We start from the raw sequence: 18,774 nt of genomic DNA, 5'->3' as shown, positions 1-18,774 counted from the left end.
GTTTGGCAGTGTTTAACCACTCTGTAAATGAGTGTTCAAATTTTCAGGTGGAAGATTGGGTTGTCTTTCAAACCTTTTTAAAAGATTTTTTAATCCTCGATCTTTTTATCCTTTTTTGCTATCCTGAATAGAGTATCTAGGGTGATCATGCAAAGTGATGCTTCAGTGGGGAATTTCTTAAGAGGGATTAATTTAAAAAATGATTTAGGAAGTCTCATGATTTCATCAAATACTCCACAAGAACACTGTGAAGAAAAGTAGCATGCACAGATACTCCTTTGGGAACATGACAGATCATTTGAGCTGTATTTTGATTAGGAGAATGTACTGCTTTTTATATCTGTGCAAGTATTTAATATTATTGATTCTAATGCTCTCATGAAACCCTTCTGCACTCAGCCTTGCCAGGACTATCAGTGGGATTTTTGTCAGAGTAAGGACTGGACTGATAGGTGATCATGAACCTCTTTCTCATCAGTTTGCCGATTGCTGTTTTCTTAAGCATGTGTCCTAATTTAAAATTTGAGAGCTTCTGTAAGTTGGAGGAAAATTGAAATGGTTGCCTGTACTAATGGAGAAAAGATTCCAGTAATTTTTTTCTTTTTATGGAGTGTTTTCATTCTGTTCATAAGAAAAGTGTACTCTGGAGTGGGGGTTAAATGCATTCTTGACACTTGATTCCCTACCCTGCCTGCTGACTCACCATTTTGTTGGCACGCAGCCATGGTACAGTTGTGGAGTGTGTTTACCAAGTGCTTGAATCGCAAATGGAGTGCTGCTGGATTCTCTCATACTTGAAACGGTTGGGAAATGTTAATCAGCTATGTTGCAGCCTAGTTCTTTAAAGTTTAGTTAATCTTTCAGAAGATTTTTAGAGAAAGTGGATTTATTTAAAAAACATTATTTAGAGAGGGACGATGTCTTTGTGTTACAGCCATTTATGGAAGATGAATCCTACCAGGTCTAGTGTGTTTTGGGATATTTCTTTCCAATTGGCATCACATCGGCATCCAGAAGAATAAGTCTGGTTTGTGCTGTTACATGGACATACATGAAAAATATAATGCCCAGTTTTTCTGGTCTGATTAACCTAGGCACAATGTGGTGCTGGGGATGGTGTAGGTATTATGATCACCTTGTCCACTGCTTTTTTCAGATGGACCTGGTTACTGGCATAAGAAACTTGCAGGTTGCTTTATAGTTAATAACTTACATTGCTTCAGATGTCATTCCAGGGAGCAGCCCTGTGCAAAGGAGTGATGAAAGGTCATTATGGCAAGAAAACCCACAGAGGGCTGGACCACTGATATTATTAAGGCTTGCTTTCAGGAATAAAGAGAGGATCAGGGTCAAGCAATTGTCGACTCCAAACCCCACACTCCAACCAGTGGGCATGCTGCTGCCGATCAGCAAAGCTGTGTTCATCTGACCTTTGCCCTCGAAACAGCAGGGAATCCCTTGGCAGCTCAGCTGGCAGGAGTTTTGAGCTGTTGCTCATTATGAGTCTAATGGGCAAAAAGTGGACTTGGAGGGAATTGTTTGCCAGAGTCCAAGTCCCTGACAAACAACTCACCGCAGCTGCATACAAAATATACAAGTGAGAGCCTAAGATAACGCAGATCTTGAATAATGAGGCATGGGAAGAGTTTTCTGTGAATGCCTTTATCCATTTAATGAACCTCTTGTAGAAAGTGAATACCCTAGAGCCTGGTAGGCAGCATATGTAATTGCTAACCAGAAGGCTGGAAGGGCAACAGTATGAAACTGTTGATCTTTTTGGAGTAATAGAAATGGTAGCACTTATTTACAGACACATCAGAAACACATTTCTGGATGACTAAATAACTTACTTCTAGACGATAGTAATTAACTTAATCCTAACAAGTCAAGATTGCTGCTTAGTGTTTAAAGAATTTTTCGTTACAGAAACTCTCATGTTACGTGCAGCTTTTAACCTAACATTTTAAGAGGCAGTGGCAGTTCAATAGCCCGTTTCCAACATGACTTAGTTGCAAAGAGCATTTTCATTTTTCTCTTTATAGTTGTTCACCAAGATATTTCTGTCTATGACCACAAGATATTTCTGTCTATGGCCAATGTATAAAGTAAGTTTCACAGATGCTACATGAATGAGTCCCAGTTGATAAATGTGACTGAAGAGCTGAGGAATATTAAAAACACAGCAGAGCATGTCTTTCTATTAACAAGTCACTGATAAAATTGAAAATGTTGAATTTGATACAAAATTTCTTAGACACTGCTGTTAAATTTTGAATAAGTATATGGAACCCTGTCTCCTGTAGTAATGATGTCCTTCTGATTAGTGCCACATTATTTTTTGAAGATGGCTACACGATATTCCTTGTACTTATCATGAAGGAGTTTGCTGTGGTATCTGTCAACCACTGGGGTTGGTCTAGAACCAGCTGAAGTCAGGAGGATCTCCACTGGTGGCTTTTGCCTTAGATGCGCTGAATTTGTTCAGGTGACACCAATGCCACAAAGTGATAAAGGAAAGGTGATACAGTTTAGCTTAGGATTTTTGAAGTTACTGTTTCCTTCTCCCAAAATAAAAATTTCCTTTTCTCCCATAGTACTTTTGACAGTTTTGGGTGAAAATTATTGTGTCAAGCCAGATGGACTTAATAATTGTAATTCAACAAAGTTATTAATGGTTTTATTTTCATTATACATCTGTAAGGAATAAATTTTGTAAAACCAAGGAAAGAGTAAAAATTAAAGCAAAGTGATGCTAGAAAAATTCAAATGGTTTGAATTCTAGAATCAGCTGTTAGTCTGGCTTTCTTAGTAATTTGAAACTATCTCCATGCTATGACGGTAGATTGGTTTTGAGGATAAGTCAGACATCAGTTGTGAACAGATGCGTTATGTTTTATTAAATTTTATAATCTCTGAGGGGGTTTAATGAAAAACAAGGCACCAGGGAGGGGTGAATTCCAGAAGTTAATAGGCCCAGAATTTCACCCTTTTTCCTCCTTAACCAAAGTGCCCCCTAGTCTGACTTCTGAGACCTGATTTGCTTTGAACTCCCACAATATTTAAAATGGTGTCCTCCTGATTTTCTTACATGCTTTCATTTGCTGTTTCAGAACCTCCCCTTGTTCTTTCCATAGGCAATATTGTTTCTGTTATTCAAAACTCAAAATGAGAAATGGCATGTCTGTTTATGTAGAGCTTTGACCTGTTTGAGTACTTTTTTTATTTTAAGTGGGATTAATACTTGCCTGTTCTTTTATATATGCAATTCACAGACGAGTCTTTTGTCTGCCTGAATTTGCAGACCTTCTTTGTATCTACTTAATGCATTCCTCTTCCATGTAGTTTGTTCATGTATTAATCTACAGCAACAAGGACTAACATTTATCTTGTTTTAAAAAACCTTGTCTTGACAAAGTATTTGGGTGGATTTTTTAATTTTAAAGAACTTTTGCATTCCTTTAAAAATGATTTATTTAAAATAAAATTTGCATGTTGGCAATCTACATTAAGACCAAAACTTATCAATAAAACTGTTAGACAGGAAAGGTGTCGTACTCTCTTCATCATGTGCACATTGCTTACAGTCCATTGCAAGCTACGATAAGTTAATTCCTGACAAGAGTCACCATAATAAATAATTGGATTTGTTGATGGTGAAGCAAGACTAAATTGCTCAATCCTCTGCTCTAAATAGCTGACCACAGTTTTTACTAGCGGTGTCTGTCAGTTTAAAGCTAACTAATGTAATTGCTAGAACATATTTGTTGTCCTTTGAAGCAGGTGTAGGTCATTTTTCCAGACCTTTCTGTATAGGTGGTTTGGGTAACACTGGCTTCCTGTAAAAATATCCATCCTTTTCTGCCCCTGGCAGAAGTAATTTACAGTTAACTCTTCTAATCATGGGAGGTACATGATTGGAAACGGCATTCATGGATGTTACAGCCAAACAGTCACCCATGGAAGGATTGCTGTCTGTAACCAGGTAGGAGGCCCACAAGGTGATCCAGCTTCACACTGCACCAAGGGCATTCTGGGCTGAATCTTGGCCTCCCTGGCAAATACCACTTCAAAATCAAACTCCCTCCAGTTGAGCCGAAATACCGTATGCAGTAGTTGGTTCTGGGCAGAAATGCTTTAGGTGATGTGCACATATCAAATAGTGGAAGTGATAATGGTGGAGAAGGTATCCTAGAAGTGCAGTTATAAGAGAGAGTTCTCGGTGGTTTTCTTGGATTTGATCATGAAGTGATAAATGAGATGGATCATGATGAGTGATTTCAGAGAGTTTGTACTGCAGTGTCTTTTAGTGCCCTGGGTTTTGCCATTTCAACAAAAAAAAGTTTTAAGTTTTAATTTCTATTTTAAAAACCCTGCTGTATCCCTGTTTCTTTTAAAAGGCAGGAGTTCATGAATAGCTTTATCATATATAGTACAAGGGTCTGTGGCTACCACTTATCACATTCATTCTGATCATGTAAAACTGCAAATCACTGCATTGAAATGAAGTTTCAATGTTTTTATTCAAAGCAGCTTCTCACAATGTATAAATACTGCATATTAACACACATGAAAAATACAACTTCTAAGGCACCCAGAAATGTGTCCATACACTAGTTACAGGACCATCAACAAATAAATTGTGTACATTTTGATCTAGACAGTCAATATTTGATATATCAGAAGATACAAGTCCCTCAGTACTGTACCAGTTTCAGAAAATATTTACAACACTGTGATATAGGGGTGCCTGTACCCTTATAATATTATAATATGTACTCATTACAAATATTAGAAACTGTTTTAGTCTGTTCCATGGCGTTCCGACAAAATAACTTAAGGGCCTAATTTGCAAAGTTCTACAATTAATTATTTGTGCAAGTTCTGAAAATAAATTTACATTGACATAATTTGTGAATTTTTGGTTCTTTGCTTCATCTCAGAGGTTTGGTAATAAGCCTTACCAATAGACATGCCATCCTAGCTGAACGTCACTCCTTTCCCAATAGGTCAGTGGATACATCTTTTCCCCTTACACTTGACATGGATGAGAACGCAGTGTTTGTAGCAGAAAGAGACTATTTGATCTTCAGTACAAATGTTAAACTAGTTCACTGGCGAAGGAACTAATGCTTTGTTAGAATAATGCAATTCTTTGGTCCTTTGTTTTTATGGAAGGCATAATATTTTTATTCACTAAAAAATTGAAATCCTGTCTGAGTAAGCAAGCAGTGAATGACTTTCAGTGTAGTATTTAAAGTAGCAGTAAAGAGATTTAATATGGCTTAAAACATACGGTTAATTGGGCAGACACAGATAACACATCTAGGATACCGAGTACCCAAATGTACTATGATTAAGATTGTCTATAAGTCTCTTATGTAAACTTCTTTAGTGTCTCCTAAAGAGTGCTGGCTTTAGCCAGATTTGACTTTTATAGACCCAGCCACACAAAGCCTGAGATTAAACTACTGTGGTTGGGAGCACAAATGCACAGTTTATATATAACAAAGCCCATGCTGACAAGTCTACCTATGTTGTTCGAAAGAAACAACCCGTATTATCCTTTTCACAAGAAAAACTTAAGGCCCTGTACTCTGATTTGCTAACTTTCTTACAGCAATTATTTGGGGAAGTCCTTAGTACTACATAAGCAATTATGTAGCTTTAAAGATTTCTTGTACCTAATGGTAAGGCTTATTCACAAATGCAATACATTTATAAATTACACTTAAAACTGTAAAGGCTGGCAAAATAATAATTAAAAAAAAAACAAAATAAAACAAACCCCAACCAAAATTGTCTGTTTATCCCTAACATTAAAAGAGCATTTTATTCTAATGAAAAACTATTGGCACAAAACCATTATATCATATATTAAAAGAACAGTTAATAGTAGTGAAAAAGATTGCCTAAAACGCATACCCTAACCTACCACAGAAATATAAAAGTTTATATTCTGAAAATATATACTGTATTAAAGTTTGTAAGCTTATTCATTTAAACAGAAATGTACTGAAATAGTAAACTAAGCAACACTTATCTACAGCAAAAATATACATGCAGGACAACACAAAATAAATTGCTTACCTTTAATATCTACAAATTCAAAACTGTAGATTTTTAAAGATTGTACAAAACAATTTACACAAGAATAAAATAACATACTTAACAATAAATTGCATTTATATTCTTAAATACTGTGAATATTAGTAAAGGTACCCAGACTAATATGTACAGTACATCTAGATATCTGAATACCTAGTAAAGACAGGAACACAAGAGAAAATCGATTCTGATCTTTAAATACTGGAAAAGAAGCTTTTGACATTGTTATTACTCTTTTTTTGAAGGGAAAATAGATTCCATGAAAACTAGATTGTAACTGTATAGATATGAATAATTAAAAATGTTAACTATGGTTAGTGCTTGCTTTAATGGAAAAATAATTATAGAAAATGTATTTCAACCATTCCTTTGTCATAAAAAATGCTAAGATACAGATATCTGAAAATTCAGATGAAATGATGCCGTTTAAAGGTCTAACAACTTATGATTCTTCTCTCTTTGAAAATCTCATTTGGAAAGCATACCTTCACATTGCTGAGCAATTTTTCTATATTTATCTACAAAACCCAAGCATAGTATTGAAATAAACTTACTAATATCTTATTAACACATGACTAGGAATTATGGCTCTCTGGACGGGAATAAAGGAAATAAAGGAAATTGAGGAATCATGGTACTTTCCATCTTTCCATTGCCTTTTTCTTTTTTCCGTTTTTTTTTTTCTTTTCTGAAGTCCTATGCTGGAGGCCTGACTGTGCAAACACGTATGCATTGTGAGTGGTTTTCACTTGAGTACTCCCTCTCTTTTGAATGGGATTGCCATACAGGTGGCTCACGTGAGCACACTGGCATAGCAGGGCGTCCTGTGGCCTTGATCCAACCATGTGCTCTGCGGCATTGCTGGCAGGTTGTGGGAATAAGCAAGTGGTGCATCTATCACTTCAAATAGTTATTGAAAAAGTTCTGTTTCAGACATTTTGAAGTAAGTTACTTGTGTTCATAAGGTTTTTTGGAAAACATTTAAAACAGGCTAATTAGAAGCCAGACTTTTGTCTTTTTAATGAAGAACTTCCATGAGAACTTCTGCCTTTAGGGTAAGGATTTCTTTAAAATTTAGTGGTACAATTAGGCCATAGAAATAACACTTCTAATTAACTGTGGAAAAAGAAATGTTATATTAATGTGTTGAAGGCTACTGTTTACTATAATCAACTGTTTGTTAACTTTACAAAGGCTTTGTTGAAAGTCTTCATGGAAATACTGGGAGAGAGAGAACCCAGCAGCCTCATTTGCAGAGGTTTAAACTGTAAGCAAGTCACTGAGCTCAAGGATGGAGAGCAAGTGCACAAATTACAAAGCAAACAAATGTGCAAAGCTTCTGCTTCAAGAGGTTTTAATTTGGGCACACTAAAATGGCAGGTGAAGTCACAGAGCATGCTTGTGTTATTTCCATATTAATTGCCTTCGAACAAGAAAGAACTGAGAGAGATCCAGTGTTCAGGAGTCAGTGTCACCGAAAAGTACTAGGATCACATTCTAAAATAGCAGATTGGTTTTTTGTCATTTACTGTGGACTGCTTTTATGGATAGCCATAAGTTCTTGTAACAGACGGTGGGGTGGCCAGATGTGGAGAGCTGGGAAAAGCAAAACAAAACCTCTCCCTCCACTTAATTCAATACCTAGCACCTTGTATAAACTGTTGGCCCACACCCAAAGGCCTCCAGAGCAGAAATTATCTCACACCTGAGGAATCAGGCAACTAGACTAAGGCTCATAAGGATTTGTTTTTAGACTTCAGACCAAAAGGGGAGGTTTAAACCTGAAAAACAGTATGATGCCACATAATGGCACCACTCACCCTGTTACTGATATCTGACTAACAGGAATATAGTAAACTCACTTAAATAAAGCATCTTGTTGGCAAGCCCTTCAGTGCTCCTCAAGAAGGCAGAAAGTGAAAAGAGATTTAAGGGGGACTCACTGTTTCAGAATCCACTTTCTTTCTCTTAACCCTGGCAAATCAATCTCTTTTAATATATTTTTTTGTACAATTTTACACATAGAGGAGCATGCACATGGCTGTTTCTTTTACTGCCCACAGCATTCTGCGTTTTCTATATATTCTTTCTCTACACAGTTTGCTGCTAAAAATGTGTTCTCATTCTCATGTGACGCCATTAATTCAGTTGAGGGAACTATGAAAATAAGATCTGTGATCAATAAACAGCTGAATATGAACACAAAATAAATAAGTTAAATAAATTCGACAAAGAAAAAAATCCTAGTAGTTTTTGTAAAACTAACTTTACATATTATACATATAAATTATCAGATTTTTTCATTACACTGTTAGAAAAAAATAATTAAAATATTTCTAAAGTATGGTGTTTGGGTCTACAAAATATTGTGCTGACCCAGTTCTTAGATTGAGCCCTCTGTGTCAGCCCAGATGTGTTGCAACAGCAAGAATAAGTTAAGAAGGACAGACAAAATAAATCATTACAGGTGGTGTGCCTTATTGGGCCTCAGTGGTGCTTCTCAGCACATGGAATGTATACTTTTATCTGGATGAGCAATGTGAAAGATGCAGCCCTCTGTAGAGATTATGTGCACTGAACAAGCCTGCCTATGTCTTGGTTACACGAAATCAAACCAGCTACAAGCAGCCGTGTAGCTCACAAGGAAATCGACACAACCATATGTATTAGGATACACTGTCACAAATTCCTCATTGATGCATTGCCTCTGCTTTTCAAACACAGGTAATGTTTGACTCTGTTCACAAGTGGAGCATTTTCTCTTTAAGTTAGGCCAAGACATCAGACTTCATAAATTTTGTCTTGCAAGTAGCTGAATAGTGAATCCAGTCCTTTGGAAGAACTCCACAGCTGTTTTAACATCTGACACTCTTTCTCATTCACATCTTCAAGTCCAGATTTCAGGAAGCTCCGCACAAGACATTTGGACTCTTCCAATACCTAAAACCAAAATATCACTCAGTATTTTATTTTGAATCTGAAAAAAATTATGGGGAATGGCGTGAACAGCATTTTTACACTACTGAGTCTGTTTTACAATCTAAGTAACTCCTTTGGGCACAGAAATTAGATTTGATTTACAGCCGTAACTCTACTTGCTGATAGTCAGCATCTTTAAGAATTAAGGACTTCTGAGGTTTATGCGTTAGTGCCAACATTTTTAAAAGGAATGAGGGATTCTGAAGTACTGTGGTTTATTGAAGGTCTGCCATGAAGGACTAGAAGGAGCTGAACTCCCTCCTGTTGAAAATGTGATCCCTTGAAATGAAAATGTGTGAGGCACGATGTCGTGGCTATCTGTTTTCTGGAAGGTAGTCTTTAAGGTTATAGAGGTTGGAAACCCAAACGTGGATGTCCACCATCTTTAACAGTTTTTCCTCATGCATCATTTCCTTATCAAAACAGAAATTAATAGGAAAGGGCATTTACTGCAAATTGCTTCTTAAGCTCATTTACTTATATTTTTATAAAAGTGAAATATTTTATAAAAGAAGGGTGTTTAATTAAAACAAGCACCCTCTGACTGTGTTCTGGAGTTAGATTTGCTTAGCACATGCAGGTAAGTCAAAACAAATCACCTAAGGTTTTTGCAATGGGAAGCCCAATCTCAAGCCCTCAGTAATTGCTGCAAGTTCTTAAAGGCATGAACAGCAGGTCCATGGCTGCTCCCACAGATCAGCTTGTTTTGCCCAGAACCATTTTTAAACCCACTGAGACTGCATCCTTAAAAATTCTTTTTGAAATAGCACCATATACCAGCATGTATCTCACAAGGAACCCAACTAGTCAAACAAAACTACTAGTAATTCATTTTTTGAGGGCAAAAAACTTAATGTAAACTAATAAAGCATTTACGTTAAGGGAGACGCACAGTCTCCACTCAGCTTTGTCAACACCTACACGTTAAGCCCAGATCCTATCCGTTTTAGGTTATAACACTGCTATTACAAAGTAGTATTTCTCTTTAACTCAAGTAACTGGCGTTAATTGCAAACTGCCGGGCTCGTGTCTTTTTTTTTGGTCCGTTTCAAAAAGTATCCACAGTGAACTTGGATTCATTGGTTTCTGTATTTAGGATCTCAAGAGAGTAAATCTAGTCTTTGACAGCTTTAACTCACATCTTTGTCCGCAAGTTCGCACCAGTCTTTCTAACAGGTCACAAGAGAAAATTTCATTGACAGCCAATAACAGTGAAGGAAGGAAGAAATCACAGTAAGGCCCAGAGGTTTTCCCAACTCATATAACACACTTTATATCAGCATGATTAAATAAGCTTATGCTACATTTTCAGAGAGTTTCATTCTGAATGTCTTTTGTGAGATCTAATCTACACTTCATTTAATTAAAAATCTCCCATGTCTCTACCTTCTCTTTTACAATGGATCTTTGAGACTGAGGGATGCTAAGACAGTTTCAGGCATAGGAAATGTAGCAAGAAACTGCAACAATCTGCACTTTAGTTAGTGCAGTTTTATTGCAGCCAGTATCACTTTTTTCACTGCACTCTTTTCAAACAAGGATGTGCCCAGAATAGGAGTATATCTGCCTGAAGGGAAAAAACCTTAGAAAGTAGAAATAGGAAAGGATTTTCTTTCAACTTTTATGTCCACAAAAGGAGAGTTATAATATACTGTGACCAGACTGTGTTCAAATCCCTCTGTGTCTGGATCTCCCCTCTTCTTCACAGGAGAGGTTAGCTGGCACTATCCTACCCTTCTGGTGCACTGTGTAGAATATTTTGCAGAATCAGGAACTGTGCAGGTGCAGAAAAGAAGGCAGACTCAGCTGAAACATAGTAGGCCAGGACAACATGAAAGGCAAATACATTTTTTTACTGGCCCTACAGAGATTTCCCAGTACAGTTGCACAGTTTCAGACTCTTCCACCTTCATGAAGGAAACCTATGCTAAAATCCCCTTTCAAAATCTGGGGAAAGGAGGTTCCACTCACACTGAATAAATGTGGAGATGGGGAAAGGAAACACACACCCCACCCCACTCCCCTGCTGCCACTGAAAGATGGGAAACCACAGGCTCACTGATCCTTACCCAGATTTTGTGTTGTTAGCCCTCTTCCACAGGTATGGTTGTGGAAACTGAGGACCCACAACGTGGTGAGCCTTGGGAACACACCTTGCCTCTGTGAAATATAGTTTAATCACAAAGAGGTTTTATTTCTTACCACTGCACTGCAGGATGCCATTTCTTTCACTCGTAGCATCACTTCTTGGCTAAATGTTGTTGGCCAAAATACTTGTGACACTAGTCCTCTGCTGCAGGCTTCCTGTGCTGTCAGCTTTCTCCCACAGAACAACATTTCATTTGCCTGTGAAACCAAAAGATTGCTTGTGATCTTGGGCTATAATTCCCTTAAAAAATTTTCCATACTTGCCCGCTATTTTAAAGATTAAATTTACAAATGGTCTCCTCTGCCTTTCCATACTGTAAAATATTTAAAAAGGAGTTTCAGTAGCTATTTAAGGATTGTGCAGGTGGCCAGAGCACTAGCATGCGTTTCATGGAAGAGAAATGTGCTGGCATGCATGGTGAATCTGTATTGCTGATTTTACTAGAGTAACCTGTCAGTGATACTGTACCAAGAGTCATGGAACCGAGTATGGAGTACTTGGTGGGGCAAATTCTGCTTTGTTATGCTGGTAAAAACTAAGTAACCTTACTGGAATTATTATGGATTGTCTTTAGAGAACAGAGAGCAGTATCCTGCTTTGTTACTGCACAATCCTGACACATTACAGACAAGTCTCTGCAACATCATTCTGCTAATGCATTTTTTCCCTTCTCTACCATGCTTTTTCAACCTGTGTTCAATCTTTCTTATGTACAGCATGTGTAATATATTGAATTCTGAGGTCATTTTGTGATAAGAAATTGGAAGAGATTAGATGAACTTTCCACAGATTTAATTTCTGTTCATACCAACTGAGAGAAACAGTGGTTTTCTGTTGTACTTTTTAAAGACAGAAAGAAGAGCATGAATTCAAAGAAGGTTCTTCAGCAATTTGAGGTGGAAAACCTTACCAGTGCAACACCCAGAATTTGCGGGAATGTGTATGATGAGCAGCCAGCTGGAGTGAGTCGGATTGTTGCATATGGTGTCTGAAACCATGCCTTCTCACTTGCCCAAACGATATCACATAGTGGTAAAATAGAGGCTCCTAAACCAAGAGCAGGGCCGTTGATAGCAACCACAATTGGCTTCTTAAATTGAATAAAAGCTTTTACAAAATCCCTAAAATAAAAAATAAAAGAAAGATCTTGAATACAGAAGTAACACTTAGATAAATACCCAAGCTTAAAGTACTTAATCTGAAAACAAATTAGAACCACAGATGAACACAATAAATGGCCATGGCCCAGTTTTATGAGGTCAGAATTGCAAGATGCTTTCTAGTTTGCACATGGAAAATTTTGCTAATATTTAGGTACTTAATCTTTCTGAATACCTGGGATATTAAACAGTTTTGTATATATTGTATATGAACTGATTAATTAGAATGCACTGACTGTTGTACTTTTTGCAGAACGGTTTGGTTACGTTTAACTTTACTTCTGGACCAGTAACTCATGAATTTGTACACATAGCACTTCTCAGTTTGCTCCACAATGGCTAGTATGGATTCTGACAATCTGGTTTGGCTAACTTTATGAACATATGATAGTGTGAAGGACCAGAAATTCATACGTAGATTGCTGAGTATTTATTTTTTTGAAAAGTTCTCTTAAGATCCTATGTCCAAGGTTACTGCCAAGTCCCATCGATGTACTGAGAGATAGTTTATGGCACACCAGCAGAAAGAACAAGACCCAGAAAGGGGAGTCAGAGAGAGAGAGAGAAATGTTTCAACAGGGAAATAATTAGGCACGTAATCTTTTGGGTTTTCATTGCAAATGTCTTCATCAAAGACATAACAAATAGATGCCCTTGCCTGCCTACAACGGTAAATGTGAAGCGATGGGAAATAATGGAGAAGTAAATGTGATCAGATTCATCTGGATGAATGAACTAGAACGTGTTAAATTCTCCGCAATGAGGAGATACTTCAAATAAGTTACCTACCAGCAACTGTGGAAAGACATCTGTTGAATGGAACAGCCTATATACCAATTAAGAAAAAGCATGAGTGTAATTGTGGGCAAATTACAGACTCCAGCAGCTCCATGCACAACAGGTATACAGAGGCAAACGAGATGCTCAATTACTTTAGAAAAGAGACATGTATAAATCAAATTCAAAACCAAAGAGGGGATTCTGTTCCTGTACTGAGTATTTATTAGATCCACAGTGCATCTTTGCTGACAGATTTTAGGTAAGAACATTTTGTCAAATGTGCCCTTTGATGAGTTGCAGCTCTCCCACTGAGGTCAAAAAGACCTGGACTTCTGCATTTGAGAACAGGAGGCGTGCCTTGCAGGTCAGAGTGCTGCCCGGCAAAAAATGGAAAACATACTGAAGAGAAGTATTTTATTGGACTGAAGTGCAAGGGCATTGGCTATATTTTAAATGAAAATGAAGAGTTTGAGGTGACCCAGCATTAAATGTTAAATGAATGAGTTCTACTTTTCAGGCTTTCTAGTAAGGAGTTGAGTTTTGACCATGGGAAAATAGGGACTCATGGGAATTGATGCAGCTCTGTCCCTACAGGGAGTAATAAAACAAGATCAGCAGCAAGACAAAGAGAGTGAAATAAGGAACATCCCATTTGCCTGTTCAAGACTGTTTCTTTCTGGAGGATAGCAGGGTTAACCCCTATCTAAGGAGAGTTGTGGTTCATTTTTGTTTGCAGAAGTAATGCTGTTCCCCTATTTCATTATATCTTCATTTTTTCATGGTTGAGTAATGACTGTGGATCACTGCACCTGATTAATTCCAGAATTTTGAGAACCTTAGTAGTTACGCAAGTAAGCCTTCCAAGTAGGACTGCAGATGGGAACACAGATGTGACGAATGATAGGTAAAAAGAACAAACTATGGATAAATGGTGGCAGCAGATCTGAGGGCCACGTGCAGGCAGAATAAAAGTGTTGTGGAGAAAAGCAGGAAGTACGTGGTGATAAATGGGACTGGAAGTGGATGGAAAAGCAATTAGGGATGTGGAGAGGAAACAGTTAGATGATGGGGAGGAAGAACAAAGCAGAACATATTAATGGAGGGGAAGGGTTGAAGGAAATGTGAAATCTTCATATGAGTAAGCAAGGATAGGAGGAGCTGGAGATGGGGGGAGAGTGGAACAGAACATTGAGAAGACACAACGAGCCTCTGTCATGAGGGAAGGATGGGGAGCACAGAGGATGGTGCAGTGGATGGGTATGGGACGTGCCACCTACAGGAAGGAGTGGAAGGTTAAAATATTGGGAGCTTTTGAGGGGAACAAATGCCTGCATTTGGTCTAACAGAAGCTGCCGTGCCCAGCACTCCACTATCTGTTTCCTGTTTGGGATTTTATTGTTTTTCAGTGAGTCATCTTTGTACCCAGAACCTGGCATGTCTCTATCTATGCCTCTGAACTGTCAGTTAAACATGTAGTTGCTGGGCTAGAAGATCCTTATATAATTTCAAGGTAGTCTTTGAAAAGGATTTAAAATTGTAACTGTGGTTGCACAGTAGAGCCAGAAGCTCAAAGACAGGAAAAAGTGTCACATGCAGAAGGCTTCTGGTTTTGCTAGAGGATATCTGGGAAGCTGACCATCGAATACCCTTTGGGATGCTCAGATACCTCTGTGTCATTGCAGAGGTCTTGCTGCAGGTCGGGGCTCAGAAGTACGTCAAAGGCTATAAAGAAGCTGAGCAAGTAAAGTCGTCCTTCTTTGGTTTCTTCTGAGCATACCCAGAATTTTACGTATCAGATCACATAATGATGCCCGACTGATGATGTGGGAATGGCTTCCAGGGAGTCTTTGGGCTGCGGGGCTCTGTAGTCTGCACATGCAGCTGACGATCTATGCCCAGCACCCGGAGAGAACCTGCAGGGCCACACATCTGTGAGCTGCCAGCCCCAAAGGCAGGGGATGAGCACAGAGACCAAGCGAATATATCATTCATATGAGATCAGACTCGATGGGTGTTTAAACTTCAGTTTTAACTTGTGGCCAGTATACAAGATCCATACTTCAGAAAGCAGAAACACCTGGTAATCAAGATTTTAATTTAATTTTGATACAATTCAAACTTGATGTAAAGCAGTGGAGGCAGAGATCCCTTAATGTGTTTTAGGACATCCTAGCCACTGAAAAAGTGAAGTGTACATTTTTGTCTCCCCTTGTTACAGTACGTTTTCCATGAGTTGAGTCCTTTGTTCACAGAAAGCACCGAGGGTGCTAAATGGAAAACGTAGTGTATTGTTTCCAGAAGTACAATAAAAATCTATTTCCAGTGGGCCTGAAGCCGACATTCTTGACAAGGAGCAGTACATTGTACCAGTATTTCAAGAGTGTTCTGTGAGTCCAAGGATGGAAAAACTGAGTATCATAGTCTGGCTTATACTCATTTAAATGTTGAATTGATAAGTATACCTGTATATTAAATGTGTGTAGATAAATGTATACATCTATAACAATACCTGTCTACACATTATTTACACGAATAATATTCAGTTTCTATCTTTTAATGGAGTGTGAGTGTGCCTGTGTTTTCAAACAAGAATAGTGATTTTCTTCCCTCACATTTTTTTGGTTCCACATTATTAAAAATACCTCACATAAAAAAAATAATAAATTAGGCTGTGTCCTTGTAAATATTACTATGATATTCAAACATAGCTTAAAAACACATCATAATTTATTATATTTAATAAGTACATTTTAAATTCTTTCAAAATAATTACTTGTTTGAGAATTTCAAGTTTTAAACTGAGAATCTAAACAGATCTGCAGTAGCTGAAACCAAGGTAATTGGTGGTTAATACATGGCATGTAATAACTAAACCTGATCTTATGTTATACTAATATATCCAAAACATAGATCTGTTGTAAAACAAATTCTTTAATATTCCTTCATAGAATTGTTGCATAAAGTTTTAAAGCTCTTGGAAGAATATTTCTTTGTAAAAAGTGGGAAGGGAAAAAAGGGATCAAAGCCTCTCCTGGTACAGACTGGTGAAATACCATTGGCTTTAGTGGAGTAATGTTGATTTATACTGGAAGGTCAGCTAAATATGTGTAAAGTATAGCTTGTGGATAATGGAAATATTTGGTGATGTATTGTGCAGATTGATTTGGAGACTGCATGTCATAAACCCTGGATTTCTATTAAGGTAATGTGATATATATAAGGAAAGTCACATTTTAGTTATGAAAATAAAACTACATTTACATATATATTAAGTAATTTAAATTTAAGAAAAAGAGTGGAGACCCTTCTAATAAGGTTCTGAAATACAGTGGCAGACTGTCATTCCAACAGAGTATGAGTAAGCCATGGATTCCCATTTGTACTGAAATTCATTAAAATGATGAACATTAAAACAAGTAAAATATCTGCCTTTCAGGAACCAGTTTAGAACATGAAGCAACAGCGAAATTTGGAAAAACAGCAACAAAGTTGTATTTGAATTTGGAGGAATGATTTGAAATATTAAATACAGAGAATTGGAGTAAAATAAATCCCTACGGATATCAGCACTGGAATAAATGTGCTTTCTTTTCTAATAAGGAAAGGTCCAAGGTTCTTCTTACTAAACAAATTTGTAGGACTATAATTAGAATGCAATCAACACTTAAATATACAACATTTTTGGACCTGATAAATATCTTTATAATCACACACTGCATTTCATAATTTAGAGATCATAGGTAAGCTTGGGTCACCTTATAGCTTCTGCAATCCTAGTGCTTTCCTTTCTTCTGTCATTGGATAACCTGCCAATTAAATATGAGTAATCTAGGCCACTACAGAATACACTTCCCACTGCGCTGAGAAGTAAGAGTTTACTGTCATCAGCTGATGCATTGCACAATGCTCTCCGAACTTCCTTCATGATCTGTGGATAAAGAAAAGTAAACAATTCGACATGCATGCCGTTGCAATATCATTTCCCTAGTTTTACAAACCTTATTGACTTTGAGAGAATTAAATTTTGGGCACTATTAATACTTACATCAATTATATAGAATTATATATTTTTAATAGAATGATAACAGTGAGAGGTTACAAAATATTTTATATTTGGAAGTGCTTTGTTGATGCTTACTAATTCAAAGAGTTTTTAGGACTTGACTGTTCTTTGCTTATTCTATGGGAAATTCTAGCTAGCTTATGCTATTTGATTGCATTTTAATAATTTCAAATATCACTTTTTTATTTTCATCGTGTATATTCAGTGTATATCACTGTATCCTCAGTAACACAGTTATCACAACAATAGTCTATTAACCTCAACAGATTGTGAGCAAAATCTATAAACCCCAGTTTTCAGTTCTTCAACTACTTTGGCTTATATGACTTCAACCAGAGCAAAGCAGGACAAGAGGACATCATACACATCAACATGACAAATATATTATTCACTTTTCTGTGGTCAGTGATATTGTTAAGGTCTATAAAAGTTAGAGCAAAAAAAGTCGCTTGAAAGAGACATATTTTGAGTCTGATTTACAACTGGATCAAGCTGTTAATTGCACCATAAATCAAACCTAATCAAAATCTGTATAGAATTGAGCTGCTGGTATTGTAAGGAAATGACCTTTCATCTGAGCAGAGAGTTGTTTTTCTAACGATTTTTAAAAGGAAATATTATTTCATAAACTTCTGATGGGTAACACTGTCTGGTCACAATTCAGCATAGTTTGTAAGCTGTAATTGATTTCAGCATTTCAGCTTCCCCTCTTTTTAGTGATTTGCTTCTCACTTCAAGGGCCATGACTTCATCTAGTGTGACACCTCCTCTGCTTAAACATACTCATATGTCATATAGACAGCGTCCTGTTGAGTCAAATTTTTCTCTTTTGTACTGAAAGATTTGCTGTGATTAGTGTAAATTTAGGGAAAAGATAACAAAATGCGGTTGGGGGATTACATATGGTTTCTATGTGAGAGAAAACCAAGATTTTCTAGCTTGTGATTATTTTTGTTCCCTACTTTCCATTTCCAAAAATTCTTTAGATCTCTGAAGTGCCTTATTTAAGAAATGTCCCTAAACACAGAAGTTTTGTTTATAGCATTGCAGGTAGCCTTTTATTAGAAATCCTGTGGCTTGTAAGACCAAGCTTGACCTGGTATATTCAAAGCACACAGTGCAATGCTACCTGTCTGCTTTCCATACGTGTTTGCATAAAAACGATTGTTACTGGCTTCTGAGACCGGGACATGAGAAAGCAGGTGGTGAACTTTTAGATGCTTCACTTTAACAAGTGCACTTCAGAGCGCCTGTAATACCGAGTATGTGACAGTGGGTGGAAGTGAAGTAATTAAAAGCAGCAGAATTTGGAAGCGTATTTGAAATTCTTGTGCAGGTACAAAAATGTCATCAGTGATTTTACAAGTACTGTTTAGTCTCAGAGTCTCAGAGGCTGTCTCAGCCCTCAGTTGGTAAAAAAACAGAGCAAACTTGCACATTTTGTAAAGGGGACATGAAAAAATCCCTGAAGTTAAAAAAGAAAGTTAAAAAAGAAACTTCAGAGTATGGTAGATATTAGAATGAAAAAAATATGTATT

At 37.1% G+C, this 18,774-nt stretch overlaps 1 protein-coding gene and 1 long non-coding RNA gene across 3 annotated transcripts in view; one reads left to right on the top strand and one right to left on the bottom strand.

Moving 5' to 3' along the window:
- The window catches only part of LOC141963629 (uncharacterized), a 150,325-nt gene that overhangs the window by 35,306 nt on the left and 96,245 nt on the right, over positions 1–18,774 (top strand). The window lies entirely within an intron of this gene.
- The window catches only part of CDYL2 (chromodomain Y like 2), a 60,740-nt gene continuing 46,479 nt past the window's right edge, over positions 4,514–18,774 (bottom strand). The window contains exons 4-7 of the mRNA XM_074913158.1: positions 16,929–17,101; positions 12,144–12,354; positions 11,287–11,430; positions 4,514–9,045 (exon numbers count right to left, since the gene is read on the bottom strand). Coding sequence (XP_074769259.1) covers positions 8,887–9,045; positions 11,287–11,430; positions 12,144–12,354; positions 16,929–17,101 — 687 coding nt within the window. The 3' untranslated portion in view covers positions 4,514–8,886. The remainder of the gene's footprint in view (positions 9,046–11,286; positions 11,431–12,143; positions 12,355–16,928; positions 17,102–18,774) is intronic.

The sequence above is a fragment of the Athene noctua genome, chromosome 9 (assembly GCF_965140245.1).
Source record: "Athene noctua chromosome 9, bAthNoc1.hap1.1, whole genome shotgun sequence".
NCBI lineage: Eukaryota > Metazoa > Chordata > Aves > Strigiformes > Strigidae > Athene > Athene noctua.
The sequence above is the reverse complement of the archived record's forward strand: the minus strand, read 5'-3'. Positions and strand labels throughout refer to the sequence as shown.